Source organism: Crotalus tigris, unplaced genomic scaffold (genome assembly GCF_016545835.1).
Source record: "Crotalus tigris isolate CLP2741 ecotype Arizona unplaced genomic scaffold, ASM1654583v1 scf7180000024401.5802323, whole genome shotgun sequence".
NCBI classification, from domain to species: Eukaryota; Metazoa; Chordata; class Lepidosauria; order Squamata; family Viperidae; genus Crotalus; species Crotalus tigris.
The window spans coordinates 1,650,722-1,677,232 of NW_024100569.1; the positions used below are offsets into that span (position 1 = coordinate 1,650,722).

General features: G+C 37.9%; 1 protein-coding gene across 1 annotated transcript in view; it reads left to right on the forward strand.

Moving 5' to 3' along the window:
* Window positions 1-25,644, forward strand: part of SLC25A24 (solute carrier family 25 member 24) — a 29,531-nt gene extending 3,887 nt beyond the window's left edge. The window contains exons 2-10 of the mRNA XM_039329553.1: window positions 2,368-2,494; window positions 4,465-4,552; window positions 6,181-6,292; window positions 9,537-9,695; window positions 11,317-11,466; window positions 12,642-12,749; window positions 13,428-13,595; window positions 19,301-19,451; window positions 20,586-25,644. Coding sequence (XP_039185487.1) covers window positions 2,368-2,494; window positions 4,465-4,552; window positions 6,181-6,292; window positions 9,537-9,695; window positions 11,317-11,466; window positions 12,642-12,749; window positions 13,428-13,595; window positions 19,301-19,451; window positions 20,586-20,764 — 1,242 coding nt within the window. The 3' untranslated portion in view covers window positions 20,765-25,644. The remainder of the gene's footprint in view (window positions 1-2,367; window positions 2,495-4,464; window positions 4,553-6,180; window positions 6,293-9,536; window positions 9,696-11,316; window positions 11,467-12,641; window positions 12,750-13,427; window positions 13,596-19,300; window positions 19,452-20,585) is intronic.
* Window positions 25,645-26,511: the final 867 nt, after the last annotated feature.

The following is a 26,511-nucleotide window of genomic DNA, read 5'->3' on the forward strand; positions in this document are numbered from 1 at the left end:
TTGACTGCTTTTTTGTCTTGTGTATGAAGAGACAAGTCCTTGCTTATCGCATCTCTAAAAATGTAATGACAGTGTTGCTGATAGATAGAAAGCTGCAGGCCAAGAATAACAGATAACAGTTAAATATTGCATCCCTGAACATAGCTAGATCCATTGAAATATTATTGAAATTATACTACATTTCAAGATGTGAAGGGCATCTACCTCTTGAAAATCTTACACCAAGGTGCTCTTTCTGATGTATTAAGTATATGGAAGATAATATCTTAGCCAAAATAAATAGAAAACAAACAGAAGACCTACAATAAGACAGTGTAATTGTAAGTATGTGAATGAGAGGATAAGCAGAGAAGTATGAGGCTATTTATTTTATGGAAATTCGAATTAATTCCTGGACTGATGGATAATATTAAAACAAAAACACATAAAATGCATCTTATTCCTCTTTGAGTAAATTTAAACGAAGTCTCAATTCTCAGCTAGCATAGTAAATGGTTGGGTATTTTAGGAGTGTTAGCCATGAAAATTTGAAGGGCATTAGATTGTGAAGATCGAATAACAGATTAAAAATAAGTTTCAAAATCGGGAAAAAACCTCAATATAAATGTTTATAGAAATAAAGGCATCTCTTGTTGGTGCTGAAATGACAGTAGACAACTCTGCAAGCCTCCCAAAAGAAATAACTGAGAGGAACTACAAGAAAAGAGAAGACTATTTCCTGTTATTAGGAATGGGCAAGCCTCTTCTGATCATGACAGTTGAAAAATGATGTCATGGGATCCCATATTGTGGCTCTCAGTTTCCCAATCATCAAATGGTTGCCCTCCCCTTGAGCCAAGGTCACAGGTGAAGTGAAACATGAACAGAGACCTGTGGCTCTTCATTTAGTCTAAGTCAGAGTTCCCCAACGTTTCTGGCTTTGGGGACTGGTGTGGGGGGAGGGGATGGTTCGTACAAGTGGCCGGCACGGGGTCCCCAATCCCCTGTCTGTGGACTGGTACTTGGCCACGACATGCCAGCAACCCGTCCGCACAAATTAGCAAAGCCCCATCTGTGGGATGCAGGCAGCACACAAAGCCATGCACTCTCCGGTCTGTGGAAAAACCTTTCTCCACAGAGAAAGCACCCAAAAGGTTGGAGACTTCTGCCTTGTGGCCTGTTAGTGGGTGACAGCCCACAGGTTGGGGACCCCTGGTTTACACAATGAAGGGTTTTAAAAAGGAAAATCTGAGTAGAGGCAATATCAGCCCCACCAGATAGATCAAGAAATCAATTCCACAGGTAACCTAAAGGTGTTTATGTACATACACATGTCTGTGTTTACACTCTCCTGTCATTATATCTCAATGTGTTTGCATATCTATGTATTTGGAAAATATAATGGGCTGTCCAAATAAACTTGGGAGATAGGAAGAAGAGCTGCACCTTAGACAATGGTTTGAAAAGAGACACCTGCGTCCATAGGAAGGATAAGAGTGGAGAAAATGTATCTGAAGGGACCCTACCCAGTTTTCTGGAAAGTAAAGACAGGGGAAGGAATGTGTTTTCAGACATGCAAGATTCTGCAGTATTTCTGTAACCTTACAGTAAATTAGTAAGAAAGTTTTGGTTTCCTGCCTAGACTATCTTGAAGGACTGGTGGGCTGCATATGTTCCACTCTAGGTCATGTGATTAGGAGAGAGGCTTAGAATGGAGGAATTGACAGCATTACGGGAAGTTGCCCAACTCATTGTCAGAAATTGTCCTTCTAACAGACAGACAGTGCTAAATCCCTTTAGTTAATTGCTTTCTAGCATCTTGTTGGGTTGGAAAGAATAAAACTGAATGTAGCATAGAGGAAGCTCTTCAGATTTTACTGGAGTCTGATTTCTATCATCACATAACTAACCTTTTAAGGGACACAAATGAACAACATTTGCAAGACTACAGATTCTCCAGTCCTTTTCCAAAGAAATGTTTGATCTGATCCAGTATATCAGTTCATGTTTTTAATATTCCCATGTGTCTTAATGTATGGAAATTACATTGAAATCCTACCTGCTGAAAAAATGTCATATGAATAAGTCCTTTGATAATATTTGGCAAACAAAATATTTTATAGCATTAATATCTGTATCTAATTCCTGGTGGGTTGCAGTGGAAACAATCCATCATACAACTTTTAACCATTTCAATTATAAGAATTAGGCTTCATCTAATATTGTTTTGCTAAACAATACTTGTTTTGTTTCTCATTCCTTCCTCTTTCTTGGATATTTTGTGTGTCTGTAGTTACTGATAGTCTGTAGAAATAACTCTAAAGTGAGAACCCGCTTGAAATCATATGCAACATTAATAATGCATATTCTATATATTTTTCTTGACAGAAAATTTTCAGGGCTGGTGACACTAATCAGGATGGAAGACTTGACTTTGAAGAATTTACACATTATCTTAAAGACCACGAAAAGAAAATGAAGCTTGCATTTAAAAGCCTGGATAAAAATAATGATGGTAGGATCCAATTTGCTGCTTTAGCTGTATATGTTAAGAATGCAAATTTAGTACAAATAAATAATAAAGCATTTCTACTATGAGTTGACAATGTATTAACAAATTAGTCTTTGCAATCTTATAAAATATGGGTATTCATTAATATCTTGTTAATTTATTAAGGGAAATAAATTATATGTATGAAAGAATAGTCACTAAAGGGTTCTTTAAATCCTCTGGAAGTGCCAGTAAAAGTAAAAAATTCAAATTAAGATTGTTATTTATTGATATAGAAATGAGTGCTTAGAGTTAGATGCTGAAACTCTTCAACATTGAAAATATATCTGCCATGAAGTTGGTGCTGCTGCTCTGAAGCTTTGAGAGAAGAATGAGTTAAATTTGTAATGCAAAGCCAATAGAGGTCTTACAAAAAGCAGCAGTCTACAATATCACGTTTTGCTGTGCTAAAGTGCTAAATGGCAGCATAGGAACCAAGTATTTCTAAACCAACTTCCAGTAGCCCCATCCAGCTACTGGATGATGAGAGATGCTGGGAGTTGAAGTTCAGTAGTATCTGGAGAATAAAAGATTTCTTTGCTTGCTTTAATATCTTGGACCAAGATCCTTTACTCTGTTAAGGTTGCGGCAGAATTTGCTAACTGAGAAGAACTCTATTCCAAGCAATAGTCCTGAATTATTCTTGGCAGCACCACGTTTTTAGAAAGAAGGACCAGTGAGACTTATTATTGAAAACTATTTTCTACAGAAAGGATTTACCACAGTCTTCACTGTACAGCAGAACTAACAGCCAGGAAAGGTTTTGTGAAAGTTCTCCCTATTTGTTAAGTACTGGGTAAGACACCGTTACCCAGACACTGTGCTGAATATTTCTGAAGAAATGTATTCTATTTTGATGAGAATATTGTTGTTTAGAAGCAGCTGGTGAAGGAAGCTGTAGTTACTCTTTAGCATTTGAGCAGCATGTAGTGGGGCAGAGATTATAAAATGGGATTTAACATACCCACCCACACCCACATATCACTTATATTGGTTCATCTGATGAAAAAGGATAAACATCAGGGAAAAGAAATTCTAATTCCCCCTTTCCTTATTTTTCAGTTTTTTTAAAAATTAGTTTAGGAATGGACAGAATCCGGCTGAAACCCTTCTCACATGAGAAGTATACATGAGTGTGTTTGTAAGGCCAAAAGGGTGGGAGAGAGCCATCTATGTTGATTTAAAATCCTTGGAGGAAAGGCAGTACAATAAGGCCAGAAAATGGGGATTAACTTTCTCATTTATAAATGAAGTAAAGTCACTATTATTCAAATATTGTTCAAATCTTGCTTATGTTCCACATCTAACTATATATTGTGGCAGATTTGCCTTAAATTTCACGATACCACGGTTTGTGGCACCAACAGTTTTAAGCACTTGTGATATTTCAGGGTTTAAATACAGATTATATTTCTCTTAAAAATTATTTTTATAATGTATTAAGTTGTAGAATCTTATCAGGCTTCTTCAATCCAGTGCTGAATTACAAACTCTTAATCCCTATCCAGCATAGATTACTCCATTCAGTGGAATACATCTTGTACAGCTATTAAAATATCTGGTGAAACAAATGCATGGTGAAGAAGTGAGCCATATACACTGTTCTGAGTGTGCCTAATTCCTTAAAATTAATGATATATATTGATAATAGTATAATAAATAAGTGGAAATATATATATCTGGGAATTAGAACAAGTTTGTATCAAAACTGTATCACATCTATGGTACTGATTAAGAAAATTTTTATGCTGTGCAGTATGTCAATTACAAGTATGCTGTACTTATATAAGTGAAAAGAACTTATCCTCAGACAATTCACTTGTGACTGAATATAATAGGTATCAATTTTCAAAATTCTTAAATCTGGATCAGTTGATCTGAAGTGGTGAAAGTTGAATAGTTATTTTCACTGTTCTTTCTTTCTTTTTTTAAAGGTGTAATTGAAGCCACAGAGATTGTTCAGTCCCTGAAGATACTGGGTATAGATATTTCTGAAAAGCAGGCAGGCAAGATTCTGCAAAGGTCAGCAGCTATTATTATGCCTGGTTATTGGAGTGACTCATGAGAAGGCATGTCCCTTGAAAAATAAAATCACAAGCTGGATGTGTAGTAGGATGGTTTTGAATTATTATATTAGAAATGACATTGCTTTGAGGAAGACGCCAAGGATGGACCAGGATTTCTTGAGACAACTTGTGGGACAGGTTGACAAGCTTGAAACAATCTTGGAGATATTCCTGGTATCTGAGACACAACCCCTTTATCTTTAGATCTGTGAGACACAATCCTCTTCCTTAGCTTAAGGTAAAAGGAAGGGTGGGTGAGAGGCAATATTTACAGAACTAACCCATGATTGTGGATAATTTTGTAATTATTTCTTAGTTTGGCTGGAAGGCGTTTTCAACCTGTTTCCAAGAAAATGAATGGATGCGTCCATTCATATGTCCATAAATTCCAGGTGTGGAATTCAAAGATGACTTAAACATACTATATAGACTGAGTTTGCAGAAGATTTATTTGAATCACAATAAACCAGATAAAATCATTGTCTGGCTATTTTCACCCAAGATATTAACATGTTCCTTGTAAATATCTTGTTGCTTGTAAATATGTTTAATATTAAGTCAAAAACATATTTACAAGCAACAGTAGCTGTTTCATATAGCATAATCATTATATAAATCAAATCTAAGCGAGTAAAACTGTGTTTAACTCAGCCTTCCCATCCTACATATTGAACATTCATGGTTGGTAATACTTGCTAATGTGTGGCAATAACAATATATTCGGATTTTAGCATACAGTTCAACAGACTCTTCAGAGTCTTATTTAAACTGAACAGGAACATGATAGCATTGTACATAGTTTTCTGGAGACAAGTTTTCATATTAATGAGAAGCAAAAAGAAATGTTTCTTTTTTTTTCTTTCTCTCCCCCATCTTTTTGAAACATTCTTCTAATATTTATAGATGACAAGAAATTCTTGTCTATGAAATCTTGTATATGTTTATAGGAAACTTTCCTTAGAGTGATAAAGGGGACCATTCACAAGAAAAATATATTATGGTTTGGAGAAGATGGATTGATTACATTTAAAAGAGACATGAAACTGAAAAGTATTATCTTGCATATGAGTAGATTTTAGATAATTATTAATAATTTTAATTATATTATTATTTGAGTTTATAATTTGTTAACATTTGTTTTGAAAGTGTGTTATGGTTTTGATTGATAGTATAGTTGGTTAATGTTAGTTAGATTATGTTTGTTTATTTGTTATCCTGTAATCAGCTCTGGGAAGTGGGGGAGGGGGGATGGGGTGGGAGGGGTTTATATTGTATTAAATTTGTAAAACTTCTAATTTAAAAAAAAAAGAAATTCTTGCCTATGAAATCTTGTATATGTTTATAGGAAACTTTCCTTAGAGTGATAAGGGGGATCAAAAACAAACAGTGTTCTGCTCTGTAGAACCTTTAGAAGCCAAATAAAATACCAGATGGGAGTATCTTGCACATTAATCTAACATTAAAGATTGGCAAACAGAACAAGAGTTTAGAATGCGCATTATAATATACTTTGAACATGATTAAATAAAAAAAATAGCACACAATCCATTGTAAAATTCTGGTTATTTCCTGTTGAATTTTTAGCATGGATGCCGATGGGACAATGTCAGTGGACTGGAATGAATGGCGCGATCATTTTCTCTTTAATCCTGCTTCAGACATTCAAGGAATTGTCCGTTATTGGAAACATTCCACGGTGAGTATGGTTTGCATTTTTATCATAGTCCTGATCGGGATTATATCTAAATAACTTGTGCATTAGCTTATTCAGTGATTATGCTTGGCAGCTGTTTCTTTTTAAGTAAAAACTGAAATTCTTGACAGTCTTTAGCTAGCTAAGCAAACTGTTGCTCCAAAATTGGTTGAAAACTTTGTTCTTTGCCCCTTTTTAAAAACAAAGTACTTCACTTTAAGTTCCATTTAAATGTTGATTTAAATAGAAAACCAGTTTGGGATAGTGGTTTAGGACCCCAGGTTAAAACTTGGGAGGCCATGAATCCTAGGCCTGCCTTAGTCACAAAGCCAGCTGCATAAGTCTGGGTCAACTACTCTCTCTTAGGAAGATGGCAATAGCAAACAGTTTACAAAATTGTTTCCAAGAAAACTGCATAGACTTTTCAGGGTAGTCACCAGGATAATGACTTGAATCCCTCTCCAATTTAAGAAGAAAATGTTGACAAACACACTATTCCTGTAGATCATGTGTGGATTTCCTTCATATTTCTTTTGGCAGACTTCACGCTTGAAAAAAATCTACAATTCTTGAAGTCCTGATAAATTGAAAATGCTGATTAAAAGTTAGTGGTTATTATAATCACTAACCAAATATAAACAGTCAGACAGCATAATGGAATGATTTGGATGAGACAGTAGAATAATTTTGCTTCTTGATGGTTGTTCAGCTGCGCACTGTTGAACAGCTGATGGTCATGCAGGGGTGCAGGTATGATCAAAAGCAGCAGATTTTGTAGTAGAAACGGTTTCTGGTCTGCAGCCTTCAGGAATGATAAATACTTGTAAGAGAGTCCTGAAAAGTAAATATAGCTCTCCATTCTTGATGTAAGAGTTGGTGATTTCTTGATTTCCAGAGTAAAATTCACAAGTAAAACAAAGTTTATTCAGCTTCATTGCATTCAGAAAAACGTGTCTTTGATTTTTCTTTCTTTCTAGAGTTAGAATTCTTGCTTTGACATCCATTTGCATCTTGACTGGGAAAGGCATCTAAAATGTGGATGAAATCTGAAGCAGGGAGAGGATTGATATCTGAAATGGATAGACTTAAATATAATCCTCGATACGGCCATTTGTTCAGCAACTATTCAAAGTTATGACAGTGCTGAGCAACTCATGGTTATGGCTGGTCCTCAAAATTCTGGCTGTCCTAGTACCCTTAGAGCAGACATGTCAAACACAAGGCCCGGGGGCCTGCAAAATGGTTTCATGTGGCCCGCAAAGCCATCCTGGAAAATGTGAGGGAACGACCCCCACTGCCTTGGCCCTGGCCCAGGCCGGCAGGGAGCCAATGTACAATTTTGTGGTGGCCATCTATGCTGAAACACATTCAGTCTTAGCTCCACAAGGCCGTCTAGAAACAGCGAGGAACCGGCCCTGCTGTGTTGGCCTTGCCCCCTGGGGGCATGCTGGGGAGGTGTCACCCTTTGTGAGGAAAGAAGAAATGGACCATGCCTTGGCGCTTGCCCCAGTCCCACCCCCTTCTGCCAGAGACCCTCAGATCTGTCCCATTCCTGCCCAGGTCCCCACAGGCACCCTTGACGCGAACGATGTAGAGCTGGCCATGCCCACCCAGTAGGCCACACCCACTCCATCCATGCCCATCCAGTAGGCCGCACCCACCCTGGCCGCACCCACCCGGCTCCCTGAGGGCAACCACAAAGCTGATGCAGCCCTCAATGAAATTGAGTTTGACACCCCTGCCTTAGAGTCACGTGATCGTGATCTGCATGCTTGTCATCTGGTTCACTCTTATGACCAGTTGCAGAGTCTCTCAATCATGTGATTATCATTTGTAACCGTTTCTGCTAATTTCCCCAGCAATTCAGTGGTGAAACTGACAGGGAAGGTCACAAGTCACTGGGGTAATTTCCGCTAGCCCAACTGTCGCTATAATTTGAGGACTACCAGTTATTAAATAAAAGTTTTAAATAATTAAATACTGGTCTCTGGTCTTTGACTGTAATAAACTTAAACTTAGTACTTAAATACAATTTGTATACATTTGCTTAAATATATTTTTAAATTATATATTGTCAATCATTGCTTCAGTTTACCTTTTTTGCTGACCTGCTGAGTGAAATAATGAAAACAAAAAAATATAGCAACCCTGGATAGTGAGATGAGTTTGCAGGTAAGTTTAATAAAATAAAATAATAAATAATAAAATAAAATAAAAAATAAAGTAAAATAAAATAATAAAATAAAATATAAAATAAAATAAATAAAATAAAATAATAATAAAATAATAAAATAATATAAAATAAAATAAAAAGCAAGCTCCATGTCTTCATGGACCCATGAGAGAAGGTCTGCCTGTTAAATCTAAATGTCTGCTAAATTAAGGATTTATCTGTCAATCCTAATACCAGTAACAATAGTTAGGAGAAATCCAGAAAATATTGCTCCCTATCTCCTGTCCACCTTCCACATTTCCCTATAGGCCACCTACCTCTCATTTTGTCCAGTGTCTTATTTCTATCTCTTGCTGGGAAATTCTGTTTTTGGGTACTGGGGGTAGGTATGATGTTGGTTTTATGGTTATTTTGTTTTATTGTATCCTTGTGAGCTGCCCAGAACCATGGTATATAAGATAGTTGGTCATATAATTCAAAATAAATAAATAAATAAATAAGAGAATGTGGATTCACATTTTAACATATAAATTTGCCAGGGTTCAGTTTGGGTAAAAAAAAATGTCCTCTAACCCTGAAGTTTTCTTGTTTGAATATATATTAAAGAGTTATCTAAATATCCCTTATGGTACTTCTTGCTTTGGTAACTTGAAGTTGTATATGAAGAATACATAATATTGATTGAAGGTTTTTTTTAAAAAAAAGCTAGGATAAAGTAATAGATCATTGGCTTAATAATACTTTTCAAAGGTTAATCTTAGTCTTTCTTAAAAAATAGCTGCAAAGACATTCTTTATAGTGATACAGTAAGATTTTCCCAGGGATGTTAAGTGCTTTTTAGATGATGTCTTTATTACAGCCGTACTCAATTCAAAATTTTTAAATTAATTGTATTTACAATGGTAGAATTGTCAAAAAGATGGATTGTAGAATGTATCATGTGTTTTCAATTTTTAGCTGAATGTAATTATGTTTTGTCACCATCAATATCTTTTTTGAAATAAAGGCGGATGGAATTTAAGTCATTCATTCTCTTGCTTGCTCTTTCTCATTCTCTCTTTGGCACTTTAACAGGTATTAGATATTGGAGATAGTTTAACTATTCCTGATGAATTCACTGAAGAAGAGAAGAAGACTGGCCAGTGGTGGAAGCAGCTTTTGTCAGGTGGAGTTGCTGGGGCCGTGTCTCGAACAGGCACAGCACCTCTTGATCGTCTCAAAGTTATGATGCAGGTGGGCCTCTTAAAACAAACCATCTGAGGTCCTTCTTTAGACATCTTAAAAAGTTTGGATGCAGGCAATCAGAAGAGCGGTTTGTATGTATCTTGTCATATCAGAAATAGTTTGCTCCACAGATGGATGGACTTAGAATTGATCTACTTTGCTTATCAAAATCCTGAGATTTGTCTGACATACTCGGAATTAGGGAATCAGAACCTATAGCATTGTTTTTAGCGTCAGGACTGAACGTGGCTCCCAGAACTATTGCACAAAAGTCCATTCCATTTGCTCACTCGAGGTTTCTTAATTTCAGCAATAATATTTAAGACTAGTGGTGGGGGGAGGAAAATTATCTTGATGCTATTGTTAGTCAGAAACCCTCACTAATATTCAATAGTTCACCTAGATATTTTTAATAGATTTTCTTTCAGCCCACTTTAATTTCGGCAGCCAATGGCCAGATGACAGATGGAATGGTAGATTAAAAAGGTTCATAGTCAAAGAAGACCAAACATGGAAAACTGAGGTGGTAGTTCTCTCCAGTAAACAAACCTCCCTTGGCTGCCAGAATAATTGCCTCAAAGAGAAGATGTAGAATAGAGGTCCCTAACCTTTTGGGCACCAGGGACCGGTTCCGTGGTGAAAGGTTTTTCCACGGACCAGAGAGTGTGTGGTTTTGTGTGCTACCTGTATCTTGCAAATGGAACTTCGCTTGTTGGTGCAGACCAGTTGCTGGCATGCGGTACTGGTCCACAGACCGGGAGTTGGGGACCCCTGCTATAGAGAATTAAGACATGTTGGGGAGAGTGGAAGAAGGTATCTATAGTCTGCACTCTTCCCTTCCACCTCTATGTGTCCTCGACTTACACCAGTTCCTTTGGAGACCGTTCGAAGTTACAACCGCACTGAAAAAGTGATATATGAATTGTTTTTCATACTTACAACCACTGCAGCATCCCCTTGGTTGCATGATCAAAATTCAGACTCTTGGCAACTAATTCACATTTATGACCGTTGTAGTGTCCCAGAATCATGTGATCGTGGGGAAGCCAGATTCACTTAACAACCATGTTGCTAACTTAATAACTGCTGTGCCACAAGTAAGGTCATAAAATGAGGCAAAAATCACTTAACAATGTCTCACTTAGCAACAGAAATTTTTGGGCTCCATTGTGGTCGTAAGTTGAGGACTATCTGTACAGAAGTTTCATGCTTAAGCACTTGAAGCTGCCACATTTATGCTCAGTAAGGAAATCGGTATCGGAAGAGAGAGAGTTGAATAAAAATAAGAGGGTTAGATATCCGCTCAGATGTTGCTTTTTTTCTTTTCCCATTTAGCCTAAAGAAGGAAAGGGAATAACACCACACTTCTGTATTTTTAATGGCTAGGTGGGAGCCTTGACAAACAGATTTTGTCGTTTGTCACAAAAGAAACACAAAATCTGAATCTTCAGTTGTGTGTGTCAGATGTCTTGAGATCAGGCACTATACCTAGTGCATAATCTGGAATGGTTCCAATTCCTTTCTTGAAAGATCTACGTACTTTATGCTTCTCTCGAAGGATAAAAGGGATGATTATGATTCAGCATGTTTTCTATATATGTCAGTTGATTATGTTTCCTTTTCCTTGTAGGTTCATGGCTCGAAGGGGAAAATGAACATAGCTGGTGGCCTGAAGCAAATGGTGAAAGAAGGAGGAGTCCGTTCCCTTTGGAGGGGAAATGGTGTGAATGTTGTCAAAATTGCACCTGAAACAGCCATCAAGTTCTGGGCCTATGAACGGGTAAGGTGTTAAAAACATAGGAAACTCTGATAAACTCCTCCTTTTGTATAAGACTGACATTCACTGAACACTATAGGTAGTCCTTGACTTACGACCACAATTGGCCCCAAAATCTCTGTTGCTAAGCATGACAGTTGTGAAATTTTGTCCCATTTCACAACCTTTCTTGCCACAGCTGTTAAGCCCATCACTGCAGTTGTTAAGTTAGTAACAAGGTTGTTAAGTGAATCTGGCTTCCCCATTGGCTTTGTTTGTCAGAAGATCACAAAAGGTGATCACACGATCCTGGGACGCTGCAACCGTCATAAATACATGCCAATTGCTAAGCATCTGATTTTTGATCATGTGACCACGGGGACCCTGCAGTGATTGTAAGTGTGGAAACTGGTCATAAGTCACTTTTTTCAGTGCTGCTGTCCAGTCTCCTCTTAAAAACCTCCAATACTGGAGCACCCACAATTTCTGGAGGCAAGTTGTTCCATTGATTAATTGTTCTAACTCTCAGGAAATTTCTCCTTAGTTCTAGGTTGCTTCTCTCTTTGATTAGTTTCCATCCATTGCTTCTTGTCCTGCCTTCAGGGGCTTTGGAGAATAGGTTGACCCCCACTTTCTTGTGGCAACCCCTTAGGTATTAGAACGTTATTACGGGCAGGGACTAGATAATACTCAAATTAATAATAAAACAGAAAAACACCGTGATAAAAGCAAACTAATAGCAACAAAACTAAAGCAAAGCAGCCAACTCTGTACAAATTATATGAGTAATAAAATTTATATCTCACTGCTGCAAAAAGTTATATTTGTTTCTGAGAGCTAGAGGTGAATGATATCCAAGGGATAGAAATTCAGTAATGGTGGAGCAGGTTAAGGAAAGCTTTGCTATATATTCTTTGTTTGGCCCATCATTAATGTCATCATGGGAATTATGCTTATCAATTTTGACCATGAAAGACTAACCTCACCATGGATATTTATATCAATATTTGATGTATGAATAGAGCTACTAAATTGGGTAGCCTGGAGCTGATCACATGGTGCAAGAACCTACTGACTAAAATTATTGGCGTTGAAATGTACACATATAGAGTTTGTGCACATACCAGGGCAGAATTATTAGTAGTAGTTCTGGGGTCTAGAATTAATGTGCTTTTTTTTTGTATCTTGATACTACTTAGTATAAGAAAATGTTTGTTAATGAAGAAGGAAAAATAGGAACTATTGAACGATTTATATCTGGTTCTATGGCTGGAGCAACCGCACAGACATCTATTTATCCTATGGAGGTAGGTATTGGATAATATCATCTTTTTTTTTAATAATGCCCTATTTTATTTTCCTCCCTCCCTCCCTCAGTATGATAATCTGATATTAAATTATATTTACTCTAAAAATCACTTAAGCTAAGGAGAGTTCCATTTTAAAGCATTTTGTATCAAGCATACATTTTGCATGTGCAGAAGACCAAGTTAAATCTCTCTTCTAGTTTCATTTAAAACATCAAAGTCTCAGATATCTTTATCTGTTGTTAAATGATTTAAGGCCACAATAGAATTATTAGATACTCCAAGTGAATTAGAGTTGCCCACATCAGCTCATCTTTGCTGAGAACTATGGCATGTATATTTAAAGGACTTTAATCTAATGCGAATCTCCCAAGTTATGCACAAAAACTATAACCCTATTTCTACAGAGCAATGTACGTGTTCTTATTTAAAAATGTACAATGATAGGGATATCAGCCAAAATTAATTGATACAAAAGGAAATGATTTAGCTCTAGAGTGATTTACATGTCCTTAAGTCTTGTCTGGGCCATACATTTCTTTTTAAACTCCTTTTTTCATATGTTAACACATCTGTAAATATGACCGATACTCTGGATCTGTGTTAAAGACTAACTTGTGATATAATATTTAATTGTATTGTCTTCTGAACTGTTTCTGCTCAATGCTATTTCTTTAGGTATTAAAAACAAGACTGGCAGTGGGTAAAACAGGTCAATATTCAGGAATGTTTGACTGTGCTAAGAAAATTTTAAAAACGGAAGGGGTGAAAGCCTTTTACAAAGGTTATATTCCTAATATTTTGGGAATAATTCCATATGCTGGCATCGATTTGGCTATTTATGAGGTGAGTTGGCATATTCCATAATAATGCAATGAAAAACAAATAATGTTTTGTGGATAAAGTATTTGATTCAACCCAGAATGTAGACTCAACATTTCTGTATCTTTGATGCCACTGGTTGCACACTGCACCAATTTATATGGGCAGATCAGCTTTCATGACTTTCCCTTAAAACATTAAGGTAGGTAATAGAGCGAGAAGGAGTAACTGGGAAAACACGGAGGAAACGAATGGCCAAAAAGGGGGGGGGAAGGAATATGCTGAACCCAGGAGCCTGTAGCAAGGAGATAGATAACAATACACGCATGAAGAAGGAGAGTGGACGAAACAGAGCAAGTAACGGAGCGGCAGCATCAATCAACATCAAGAATATAACCAAGACGCAGCCCAATCAAGTAGAACCGATGACGAGATCCAGGAGCCGTGTGCATAAACTGACTAGCACTATAAAGGAGACTCCCATCGACCGGTTTTAAGCCCTGATGATGTTGGCAGTTGGTCGACGGAAGCTTGGCATTAGATTAAACGTTTCTAGTTTTAAATTTTTCCTGGTGTTCATGTTTGCTTGTTTTTATAATATGATTATACCCAGGATTCATGTTTTTAACAAAATTAGTAATAAGGTAGGTAATATATATAGGGAAATTGTAAGCTTGTATGATAATTCTGAAGCTTTCTAATGCTACAGGATTATCAATTATATTGTGAAGATGCTGTTAAATCTTGATTGTTTAGTCAAATCTTACTTTCTATTACTAAAACTGGTATAGAACACAAGTTTAGGAGACACCTTAGGAGCACACGTGACACAGTTGTTACACAAGCTGCACTGGCTGTCAGTTTGCTTCTGGCCATTGTCTTTAAAGGCCTTTATGGCATGGGTCCAGAGTATCTGAAGAACTGTCTCACTCTGATGGACTAATCTGCCTTACTTGTTCCACTGAAAAGTATCTACTTTGGGCCCTGTTGGCCAAAGAATTTCAACTGGTGAGGTCCAGAAGCATAGCATTTTCTGCTTTGGGTCCCGTCTTCTGGAATATTCTTCCATCAAATGTGATGTCTGCTGTCACACTCTTGGCTTTTCAGAATAATCTAAAAATGTGGCTCTGCCATTTGGCCTGGAGCACTGACAGGAGCCCACCACATTGGGGATGGCTGACAGGTTAGAAAAAAATTCTCGCCCCAGGCCATTCATCGTCTTGGTTTTTAACATTTAACTTCTTTATTTAATTTTAATTTTTTTAGTACTTTTCAAATTTTTATTATATTTGAAACTGCCCAGAGTTGCTTCAGTGAGATGGACAGCATAGGAATTTAATAAATAAATAGTAATTTTATGCTAGAATGGCTACTTATTTAAAATGTTAAGAGTTTTATTAGTGTGGTTACTACTTATCTTTTTAAATTCTCATGTTTGGCTAAGCCATTCTTCATTTTAACCATGATTTGTTGATTAAAGGACTGGCTTTACACATTGATCTCAAACATAAAACGTAGCTTAGGATATTAAACCAAAACCAATAAGCTCTATTATAACTTGCACTGCCCTCTGAACAAATTGGAGGAAAGAAGACATATTAATGAAGTAGTGATCAATGATAATAGGAATTATCATTTACATAATTTAATTTGTAGTAGCTTAATGAATACTTAACAGAGCAGTCACAAAATAAATCTTTGTAATGCTGCAATGAAGCATGGCCGGCTATGAGAAAATCCAATTTGGGGTTTACAGGGATAAGTCCTTGACTTGTTAGTTGGGACTGCAATTTTCATCATAAGTTGGTGCGGTCATAAAGTGAGGTGTTACATGACTGCACTGCACTGTCTTATGATGACAATCTCAGCTCTCCCCATTGCAGTTGTTACCTGTGAATCATGTGTTGTTAAGCAAGCTCCCACCCCAAGCCAAGCCATTCTAGGTTTGGTCCCTCCCAATCCTGAGTCTCAGTGAATAAGGAACTGCATTGGACTCCCTCCAATTGACTACCTCTTCCTCATCTCTGTCCTTTGGGACCCATTGCACCTTGCCTTGCACTGTACTGTGGCTGCTTGCCACCCCCTGGGAAACATCAACAAGCATTCAATTTCTGAAGTGCCTTCTCTCCTCAGCCCATGTGTGGCTCTCCAGCCCATCCCAGCAAACAAGCATTCTTTTGCTCTCCAGCAAGTACCAGCAAGCATTCATTCACCCAGTGCGCTGGAACACAACAGCAGGAAGGAAGGGCTCCCTGGTGTGAGAAGTTAAAAGATATGTCAGTCTGTCCTCTAGATTCCCATATGAGGTCAAACACTTAGGTTGATATCTGACTTTCTCAGGGGAAAGCAAGCAATTGGGTTGAGATTCTAGTGTACAGTGGAGTCAACAATAAAGGAATCTCTTGACCTAAGTCCCAGAGCCACATTTATTTATTTATTAGTAAAATTTATATGCCGCCCAATCCCTAGGGACTCAGGGTTATTTATTTATTTATTTATTTATTAGTAAAATTTATATGCCGCCCAATCCCTAGGGACTCAGGGCGGCGTAACACTTTCATTGTTTGCACCTGAAACTCAGCTGCCTTCTCTCCCACTTCTGTGCACCAAACTTTCATTTTTTTTTGTACTCAGCTTCTTGCTGCCTTTGCTGTCTCCTTTTCAAGCCCAGCTTTTCTGGAAGAAGTTTCCTACACGTGGCTAGAGCTGCAGTTTCTGAAGATAGCACAGGCTTTAGCCACTTTGGAAAAGGCTCCACTCCCCCACCTCACCCCCCCCCCAGTTTCCCAAAAGTCTAAAACTGCATTGAATTTGGAAAGTAATGCATGGTATTTTTTTTTTTAAAAAAACTTGTTTTGATGTAAAACGGGTGTCAAACTCACGATGTCACATGATATCTCGCAATGTATCGGCCCGATTTTGCCATTGCCGACAATGGGGTGGGCGCAGCTTCCAGATGACGTGTCTGGCCTGCGGGCCGGCAGTTTGACACCTCTGATGTAAAAGAACAAAGTACAATAACTATAATTATGAAATAAATCCTTCCGAATTCAGGGCATAAGAGAAAAATATTTGTGTCAATGGAAGAGCATAGAAGTTCAGGAAGGTGTTGAATGTTTAATGTAAGTCAGAATAACAGTTTATTATTATACCTGAATTGTTAACACAGCTGTCTTTCTGAATTTCATGCTTTTTACCTAGCTTCACAGCTGCTATAGTTTACACCAGTGTTTCCCAAACTTGACAATTTTAAGGCATGAGGACTTCAACTCCCAGAATTCCACAGCCAGCGTTGCTGTGGAATTCTGGGAGTTGAAGTCCTCATGCCTTAAAATTGTCAAGTTTGGGAAACACTGGTTTACACTGTAGTTTCTGCTAATGGTTGCAGGTTATTAATCTTCATGTACTTAAGCATGTTTCATGCTGAAATAATGTTCTACCTCTACTTGGCAGCATTTGCTACCTGTCAGCCATTTATTGTGTTCCTGGCAATTAGCTGAGCTGATGCTTTCTTGTTCTATAATGCCCCACTTAAACCTAATTCATTCCCATTCTATATGAAGTGATTTTACAAATGACAATTATCATTTGTAGTGCATCTCCATCTCTTAGTGAGCTTCATGTTTACACCAGCCAACACTTGCATAGGTTATACCCAAGTCTTTTATTCAGAGATGGAAGTTTGAAGGTGGAGTCACTGGTGGTCATGATTATGCAAAGCCCAGTTTCATTTTGGTGCAAACAGATTTTGTAAAAAAACAGCAGGTTTCTGACACTTAATTAGGCCCAGCCATAGAGAGGCTGGGAGGACTTACTTGTTTATGAAAGAGGAAGACAGATGAGTGTGCTGATAGGAATTGTGATAGTGTTCCTATCAGTGTAGTGAGTGCTAGTCAAGAGGCACTTAAAACTTCTTCCATTCCTATTTGCAGGTTTTTGTAATTTTATTGATTTAAAGTGCTTGAACACTTCAGAACACTTAGGGAAAAATAAATATGTAAGTAATATGAATGTAAATCATTGGAAGTGAACTTTTCAAAATTACTTTCTGTTCTCTTCTAAGACTGCCATTTCTCCTCATCATGTTGTCAGACTTGGAGAATGGCAGCCAGGGGGAGAAATAAATTCAGCCCTTATTACAACATAGCTAGTCCCACTGTAGCCAAGGGAAAGTTGTTTTATCTCTCCCAAGTAGAGTCTGCTGTCCATCCAAGTTGCTTAGAGCAGAAATGAAAAGAAGAATGCACTCAGTAAGACCTTGGCTTATGAGGCATTGGATCCTGGCTTTCTTGCCCCTCAGTCAGCCTTCCTCAACTTGGCATATTCCCAAACTGAAAATAGACACTGTCTATAATGGCCAAGTTCTGGAAGCTGCAGTATCAATATTGCTGAAGAATGCAGATTCTCTTAAGTATGTTTCTCTAAGCATCGTTATTCTGTGACTTACAGATGTGTTGTGAAAATTTATAAAATAATTCAGTCTTGCACACAGTCCTCCAGACAACTCAATCAGCCATGTGGCCAGATCTTTTGACATACCAGTTACTAGTCAGTCTCATCTGAGGGTATTGTCTTGGGCTGTTTGGTTCCTCAACAACGATCTCCTGGTCATCCTGCTCTTGTTGAGTCATGTTCTCAGCTGGTGGCTGGCAGTGGAAGCTGAAATCCTGAGCTTCTCCAGTTCTCCTGCTTCAAGCCAACCTATGGTGGTGACCTCCAGTTATAATTCCAGTAGACATGTCACTCTACCAGAGACACTATGGCAATGGGGAGAAGAAGATCAAAGCTCTGCTTGTAGAATAAAATGTTTCTGCACTTCAGCCCAGACCCAAATCATCCATATAAAGCTACATTATGATATGGTGGCCATATTGTCAGTCAGTTTTTTGTATTGCATGAGCAATAGGTTGTGAGTAAACAATACAAGGTCAAATATTGAAGTAGGCAGCATATTAAACTTACGTAGAGATTTAATAAGCTTCATCCCAAACACTGACGAGATATACCATATATGCAAACTCATAAATTCCATTATGATTTAAAATGTATTAAAATGTATGTAAAGATAACATGTATTCAGCTTAAGGGTAAATAAAATGTATTATTGAATATCTATTTTTTCTGCATTGTTTTCTATTATGTTTAGAGAAATAGTCATGGGTGATGTTCTGCAGTTTTGAAGAGTCAAACACTTCTCTAATTTCACTATTTATTTAAGTCATCAAAGGGATTTTTCTAAGACTTGCTGGGCAGATCATTGAAAACTGAGGATGAGGCTACTATGCCAGTTCAAAATCACAAGCTGGTGCTTTGCACACCAATTATGTTTGTGGAAAAAAATGGAGAATTAGTATAATGAACTGTCACAAAGAGTTGTCAGATGGAAGTTGCTATTTTATTTCTATCATAACCTCCTTAGGCAGCCCTTGAGCTGCAATGTGATCTAGATGAAGTGCTTAGCATAATACATATGTGAATCAGCTGATAAATGTCACTCAGTTTCCAAGTTTATAAGAGTAGTGGAGAGATGAAGGGAAACAAGCATTTATCTCAAATGAAGAAAAAAAAATCACTTTCAAAATATATGATCAGTATTCTAGCTTGTTCAACATGTTTTCGAAGGTTCCAACTCTTATCCCATTTTCAGAAGGTCTCATAAAAATGTAGCCACATCCTTTGATGGGTTTAAAACTAGATATGAACTAACTAAATCAATATATTTCTGACAGGCATTGAAAAAAACTTGGTTAGAAAAATATGCCACCGACTCTGCCAACCCTGGTGTATTAGTATTGCTTGGATGTGGTACTTTATCCAGTACTTGTGGCCAGTTATCCAGTTATCCACTTGCCCTTATCCGAACTCGAATGCAAGCTCAAGGTGAGTGTTGAATTTATGTTACCGTGCCTGTGTAGAAGAGATAACTTGAGGGATGAATATTTAAAGATACTGTTGATCATTAAGAGCTTGGCTACCCTTTTTCTTCTGGAATTTATGTACCTAGCCTTCTACCATCAGTGATCACTTTTTTAAAAGTTACATTATGTCTTTAAAGTCTGCCCAATATTTTGATCTCCCTCAGTGCAAGTTGAGGTAGCAAACCTCTGTATGGAGTTTTCTTTATTTTGCTTCAAGATGTTTTGCTTCTCATCCAAGAAGCTTCTTCAGTTCTCAGAATTGAAGAAGCTTCTTGGCTGAGAAGCGAAACGTCCTCAAAGAAAACAAAGTCCAGTTTCCTTTTGGAAAAGCACCTTTGGGAAAAACTTATCTGGATGACTGAGAATCTCCACTGACATTTTGGGAGAATAGATATTACTCATAATGCTTACTGATACATAGATTAATTTCAATACACACTTTTTTTTATCCAAATGGAGAAGGATCTGATAATGGAGGTTTCATCTAAAATGATGGAGTTGAGACACAGGTTTCCACTTCCGCCAAAAGTAAATCTTTGCCCAATTGTATCAGTAATGATAAAAAAAGTTTGCTGACCGGTAGAAGCCTGGTTAGCATAAAAGGTTGTTCTAGAATAATCTTTGTTCTACCTGTTTAACCCATAGGACCATCTTTTGCTTTGTATCTTGTTGGGGGAACAAATAACATGCGGTTATTACAGGATATGAGACATTTTTGAACCTATTCTTTTCTATTTTCTGGGAGGCAAAGGGACAGCATTCTAAATGTTACAGAAACTTAAGAGATCCATTTTACCACTTTCCCTCACATAAAAGAAAAGGGTCTGAATATTCTAGTCTCAGCCATTCTGCCGGAACTTTGCAATTACAAAGTACACTGAAAGTCCTGCATGTAGACTATAGGGTTGAAAAGCTGAAATATGGGAGAAATATGTTTGTGGGTATGCATGCAGAAAATTAGTTTTGTAGACATAATACAGAGGGAAATAATGTATTTCTTGACAGGGAAACACAACTAAGTATGCATGTCAGATTTCTTCTATTTATTAAGACAGCTTGAATAATATATATTTTTTTCCTTTTTAATTTTCTGTAGCGATGGTAGAAAGTGGCCCTCAGCTAAACATGGTTGGCCTTTTCCGAAAAATTATTGCCAAAGAAGGAATCCTTGGACTATACAGAGGCATAGCCCCAAACTTCATGAAGGTGCTTCCTGCTGTCAGCATCAGTTATGTGGTATATGAAAAGATGAAGGAAAACTTGGGAATAGCATGAAAGAAAGATTATCCACATGAGAGACTTTCAAGGAATATTCACCCAGATAAATCCTGGAGGCTAAATTCATGTTTACAGTTAGCTACAGTTCCTCTATGCAAAAATTCTACAAGTCTTAACTTTATAAAGCCTTGATGGAGTAAAAAAAAAAAAGTATTTTCTGAAAACAGCTAGGTAATGAAAAAAAAAGTCAAAAACTATTTCATTGCTCATGTGGCTGCTTTTTGGAAAAGTTTGAGGATGTCACAATTATTTCCCCAGCTTATATATTATTGGGTTAAAGCTATGTCATAACTCTGTTATGACCATTTGCATTTGATTATCTAGTGGGCAATTTATGAGCATTCTGAACACCCAATATTAATTTGCAGTCATCTTTTGCAATATGGTAATCATTCTACTTTTTTTTGTTAAGCTTTTGTAAAAAAAAAAACCCTCAGAAAAATAATTCAGAAAGTCGTAAAACGTCACTCTGAAATTTTTGATAATTTGTTCAGTTCTCCTTATAACAAATTAACAGAAAGAGCTTGAAGTGAAATGAATGTATTTGTATCATTATTAGTCATTTATATAGAACATACCTAGGTGGGATCTGATCTTTCAACATTAATCTTGGAAAATTGATGAGGATAGGAACCAATCTAGACATGCGTGGAACTGACATATTAAAGTGAAAGTTATTGCTATTTACAAAAGATTATAATAATTGATAGTTTGTATGCGTATTCAACATCCTATTCCTACTTTATAGGAATGGAAGGATCAAGGCGTACGTTTAACTTAACAAGTATTTGTATCCTTCAGATAATTATCTAATTTGTTTAAAAGCTAAAACAGGTGAAAAGTTTCTTAAATTTCTCCCTTTTGCATCCACCATCTTCCACAGTCACTTATCAAAATGCATGCTTTTAAATGCTAATGAGTTCCTTAGCTAGGCTTGCCTTCTCTTCCAAGAGAGAAAATTCTTGTTCGTTCTTTTACTACCCAAAGGAAGTGGCTTTCTTTTCTAACTCAGATTTGATTCCTTTTCAGACAACCTCTCCTACCAGCTGCTTCTCTTACAAAACTTAGGTTGGTATTGGGCCATCGCTATGCGTTCCAACTATTGGAGTACCACCTCCGTTATTACCTCCAACTGTGGTACTCCAACAGTTGGAACGCATAGCGATGGCCCAATACCAACCTAAGTTTTGGGCCCATTATGTGGACAACATGTTTAAGGTCATCAAGAAGCACCAAAAGACTAACTTTATGGGCATACTTAATTCGGTATACCCAGATATCCAGTTTACTATGGAGGAGGAAAATCAGGGTTTGCTGGCATTTTTGGAAGTGTTGGTCCATCGCCAGCCGGATGGAACCCTAGATACTAGGGTATACCAAAAACCAACTAGCACAGATAGAATCCTCCATTATGGAAGTAACCATCCGGTAGCCCATAAAGTTAGTTGTATTAGAACCCTATTTAAACGGGTAGATTCCCACTGTAGTACAGTTAGAGCAAAAATGGAGGAAAGAAATCACCTCTTCCGCATATGCAGGCGCAATGGATACCTGACAAGGTTCTTCAGACGTCACAGCATACCACCTGAATCCCGGAGGAATCCACGAATAGATGAGCCGGCATCACAAGTGACACTTGTCACCCTCCCCTATATCTGCAATGTGTCTGAGGCAACGGTTAGATTACTAGCACCACACAATGCGAAGGTAGCCCATAGGCCTAACCAGACGCTATGTGCTGCAACCAAAGACCCATTCCCCAACATGGAGAAATCGGCAGTTGTGTACAGGATTGACTGTAGGGACTGCCCTGGTAACTATGTTGGGGAGACCTCCAAGAGGTAAAAACCAGGGTCCATGAACACAAATTAGCAATAAAAAGGGGCGAACAATATTCCCAGATTTGAGCATATATGGCAGAATCCGGTCATCGATTTGACTTTGATAAAGTACGCATTCTGGCCAGTGACAGTACGAAAGGGGGCTGCCTGCTCAAGGAAGCGTGGCTATCTAACAAGGACTCAGTTAACCGGCACATTGATCTTTGTCCGGCACATCTGATGCTAAGAGCATGGAGTATGGACAATCCCCCACCCCGTTGGAGGCAGTCCAGCAATATATCGAATATAACAGCAGAGAGGACCATGGAGGAGGCATCCTCTCCCCAACAACTTATGGGCATCCGGGCAAAGTGTGAACAGCGTTTGAGAGACCTTCCTGCCCCCAGAGCGGGTATGCATTCTCGGAGGATCGGGAAAACGACGAGAGATGCAGGAGTGGCAACCTGTACACCAGGAACTCCTGCACACCTCCCGAGATACCCAGAAAGAGTGACATCCCCCAATGGGGAGGCTAGTACCAGGACTGGACTGGTGGACACCCTTGGCTGGAATTTCTGTCCCCCAATTATGCTCGAGAGAGAGGAGGATGGCCTTGCCGACCCGCCCGATGGCGGCAACTCTATCGCCTCACTCCGTAGCACCGGTTCGGTTGCGTCAGCGGGAAATGCAGAACGATTCCCGAGACAATGCACGAGCGGGGGGGGGGCAAGAATGGAAGGGGAGCGGTGAGGATCGGGGTTTCTGGCTGCCGCATAGAGGACATTCGGGATGGCCTGATTGAAGCCGGGATACAGGGGCATGGGATCAGAGACGATGAGAGGGGACGATTTAGAACGATGGTCACCCGATCACACTCAGGAGAAGGGAGGATGTCCTTGCCGATACATTTAATAGCGATGGCCCGCCCACCCCGCCTTGCAGCGGGGTCCGACCATGCCAGGGATAAAACGAAATAGCTCTTGAGACAACAACACATGAGCAAAGGACATCAAGGACGGGGTGGGAGGAATGGTGAAAACTGGACAGGATAACATTTACGGAGACCACAACTGTGTGGGTGGGATTTGTGAAGAAAAAGAAAAAAGGGGAGAGTGCACTACATCTAGACAATCTGAGTGGGGCAAGGGAGGAGATGATAGGAACACACAATTGAATAATATAAGGGGTCTGGTCAAACAAAAAAGGGGAAATACCCCGCCTGACTCCGAACTCAGCAAAGGGAAGATATACGATGTCACACGCACAGACAAGAGAGGCAGGAAAAGAACAACCGCTGATATAAGAACTGCGACCGGAACACAGCTTACTCAATCAGGTCCGATGACGAGGTCCAGGAGCCGGGTGCAGACCTTAGTCAACCTATAAAAGGACTCTCCTACTGACTAGCATTTCAAGCCCTGATGTCGGCAGTTGCCGACGAAAGCTTGGCGTTTTTATTAAACTTTTGTAGTTTAGAATTTCCCTGATGTTCACGTTTATTTGTTTGTTTTGAATATGAATATACCCAGGGATCGTATTTTTAATGTTATTATATATATAAATTTTTCTTATGGCTTGTCTGGAGTTTTTTTTGCAGGTCAGAGCTGATTTCCTTGATGGAGATCTGTATTTCTTTAATAGTGTAATGGAGATTATTTATTGATAGATGGGAAGATCCACAAATATTCTTAATTCCCCAAATCAAGATAGAAATCAGTCTCAATGTTCAGTTTATTTTATCAAACAATCATATCAAATTATATCATAATATCAACATAATACAATAAAATATGATAAACTAAAATTATGTGAACTAAATAGCCATAAAGAATTATTATTAAATTTAGTAAAATGATTTTAAGTAACTGGAAATCAATCCAGAAGGTAATGATAGGCAACCAAAAATTGCACTGAAAAATCATGGCCAGCCTGTATTAACATCCTCTTCTCCAGCATATTTCAAAGACATTTGAAATGAAAGGCAGGAATTGCTGTGTGTTAAATAATTGTTTGCTTATTGCAATAAAGTAAGCTTGCTTTAATTACAGATATAACCACATCATAAAAGCAGATTCTTTTCTTGGCATTGCTTGTTTCTTTGAAATCTAGCTATTCCTTTTAGTTGATTAAAATTTTCTTCAAGAGTGGCACACAGAAGGACTTGAGTAAATGATTGCTTTGTTGCTCTTTGGAGTTTCTTATGCTACTACCTGGATACCCATTAAGAGTTTGAACTAAACTCTTAAATATACATTTGGGAGAGTATTGTGGGTTAGAACTTTTAGGCTATGACACGTGTATTGTTATCATAAAAAGAGGTATGTGATCATATCAACAGAAGTCTGCTGTAGCTATTGGGTATAGATGGTTTGGCTGTATGTGGCCATAACTGTTTGGGAGGATCTAATGTAAAATTTCCAAACAATTCACTTTACAAAAGAGTAAATCATAGTGCTTGTTTGTACTGTAAACATTTCAAACCAGTGCCTTCAGCAAACACTCCTTAATACTCCCTTTAAAACCATCTTGGAAAAATAAGGCATGGCCCCCTCATAATCATCTGTTAGTGCTGTGGATACATGGCAATGAGGCCTAGTGTGTTGTATGCAACACTTTTGAATGACAGCTTTTTAACACTGCCTCTTGTCATATAGAAAACCACACTTTATCAAAACCAAAGAATTGTTCCAAAATACACAGTATATAAAGTGTCTGACTTTTTTTAAAAGGAACAAAATATATACTATTGTAAAATTTTCTTTTTTATATAGCTTTCTAATTGTTTATTTAGAAAAATGCTTATTTGAAAAATAGAGTTGAAAAATGACATAAGCAGTACATGAAGCAGATTCATTCTGTTTTCTTGTATAAGTGCCCTTACTGATTTGGGTGATTTTGTTGTTAATTCTTCGGAGATGATGTAAGCTTGAGTAAGATTCCTTTTATCTTGTCCCTAAGCATCGTTAGTTTGTAATTATTATATGCTTCATCTGTTCCTTGGTGAAAGAGATGCTGATACTTTGAAAACTGTTTATAATAAATGGGTTTTATAACACAGTTGTATGTTCTTTTGTAAATTGTTGGATCTTTCGCTATCTTATTAACATTGATTCTGGTGGAACTCAATATCTACTTATTTTGGATAGTGTATTAGTCTCTCATTCAGGCACTGAACAAAATCACAGCTGTGCTTTCAGCTGAAATTTGGCAATTTCAATTTCTTTCAACCACATTTGATACCAATCTCTCTTTTCCCTGGAGAAGTTGTGAGAGGTTAGCCTACCTTCCACTTATGCAATAGTAACCATCATTTATTGTACTGGTGACAGAGAACATGAGTTTATTGTAAGGAGAGCTTTACATGACATAAGTTTATTACTAGGAAGCAAGCCTTCTGTATTATAATTTTATCATATTTCTGTATGTCAAAAGTTATTCTGCCGATTGCCAAAAGTTCAATTCTGACCGGCTCAAGGTTGCCTCGGCCTTCCATCCTTCCGAGGTCAGTAAAACAAGGGCTCAGATTGTTGGAGGCAATAGGCTGACTCTATAAAACGGTTAGAGAGGGCTGTAAAGCACTGTGAAGTGGTATGAAAAATCTAAGTGCTAGTGCTATTGAAAATTTTTAGAACTCACCTGTTGATGCTAAAAATGAAAACCTATTTACACACACAGCTAAAAAGGTCTAAGGTCATTAAATAATACAGGAACATGCATACTTAGGATTGTACCATTAGTGTTTATACAAACACAGCACTCAAACTGAAGTATTATCCAAAGCAATTGACATATAAATGGGCCGTCATGGACAAAATGCTCATTTTTCTTCAAAAGCATTGATTTTCAGTTTGGCCTACTCATATATTCAGCTGTCTACCAATACTGTATAGTGACCAAATGCAGGAAAAGTGTGAGTCTATGAAG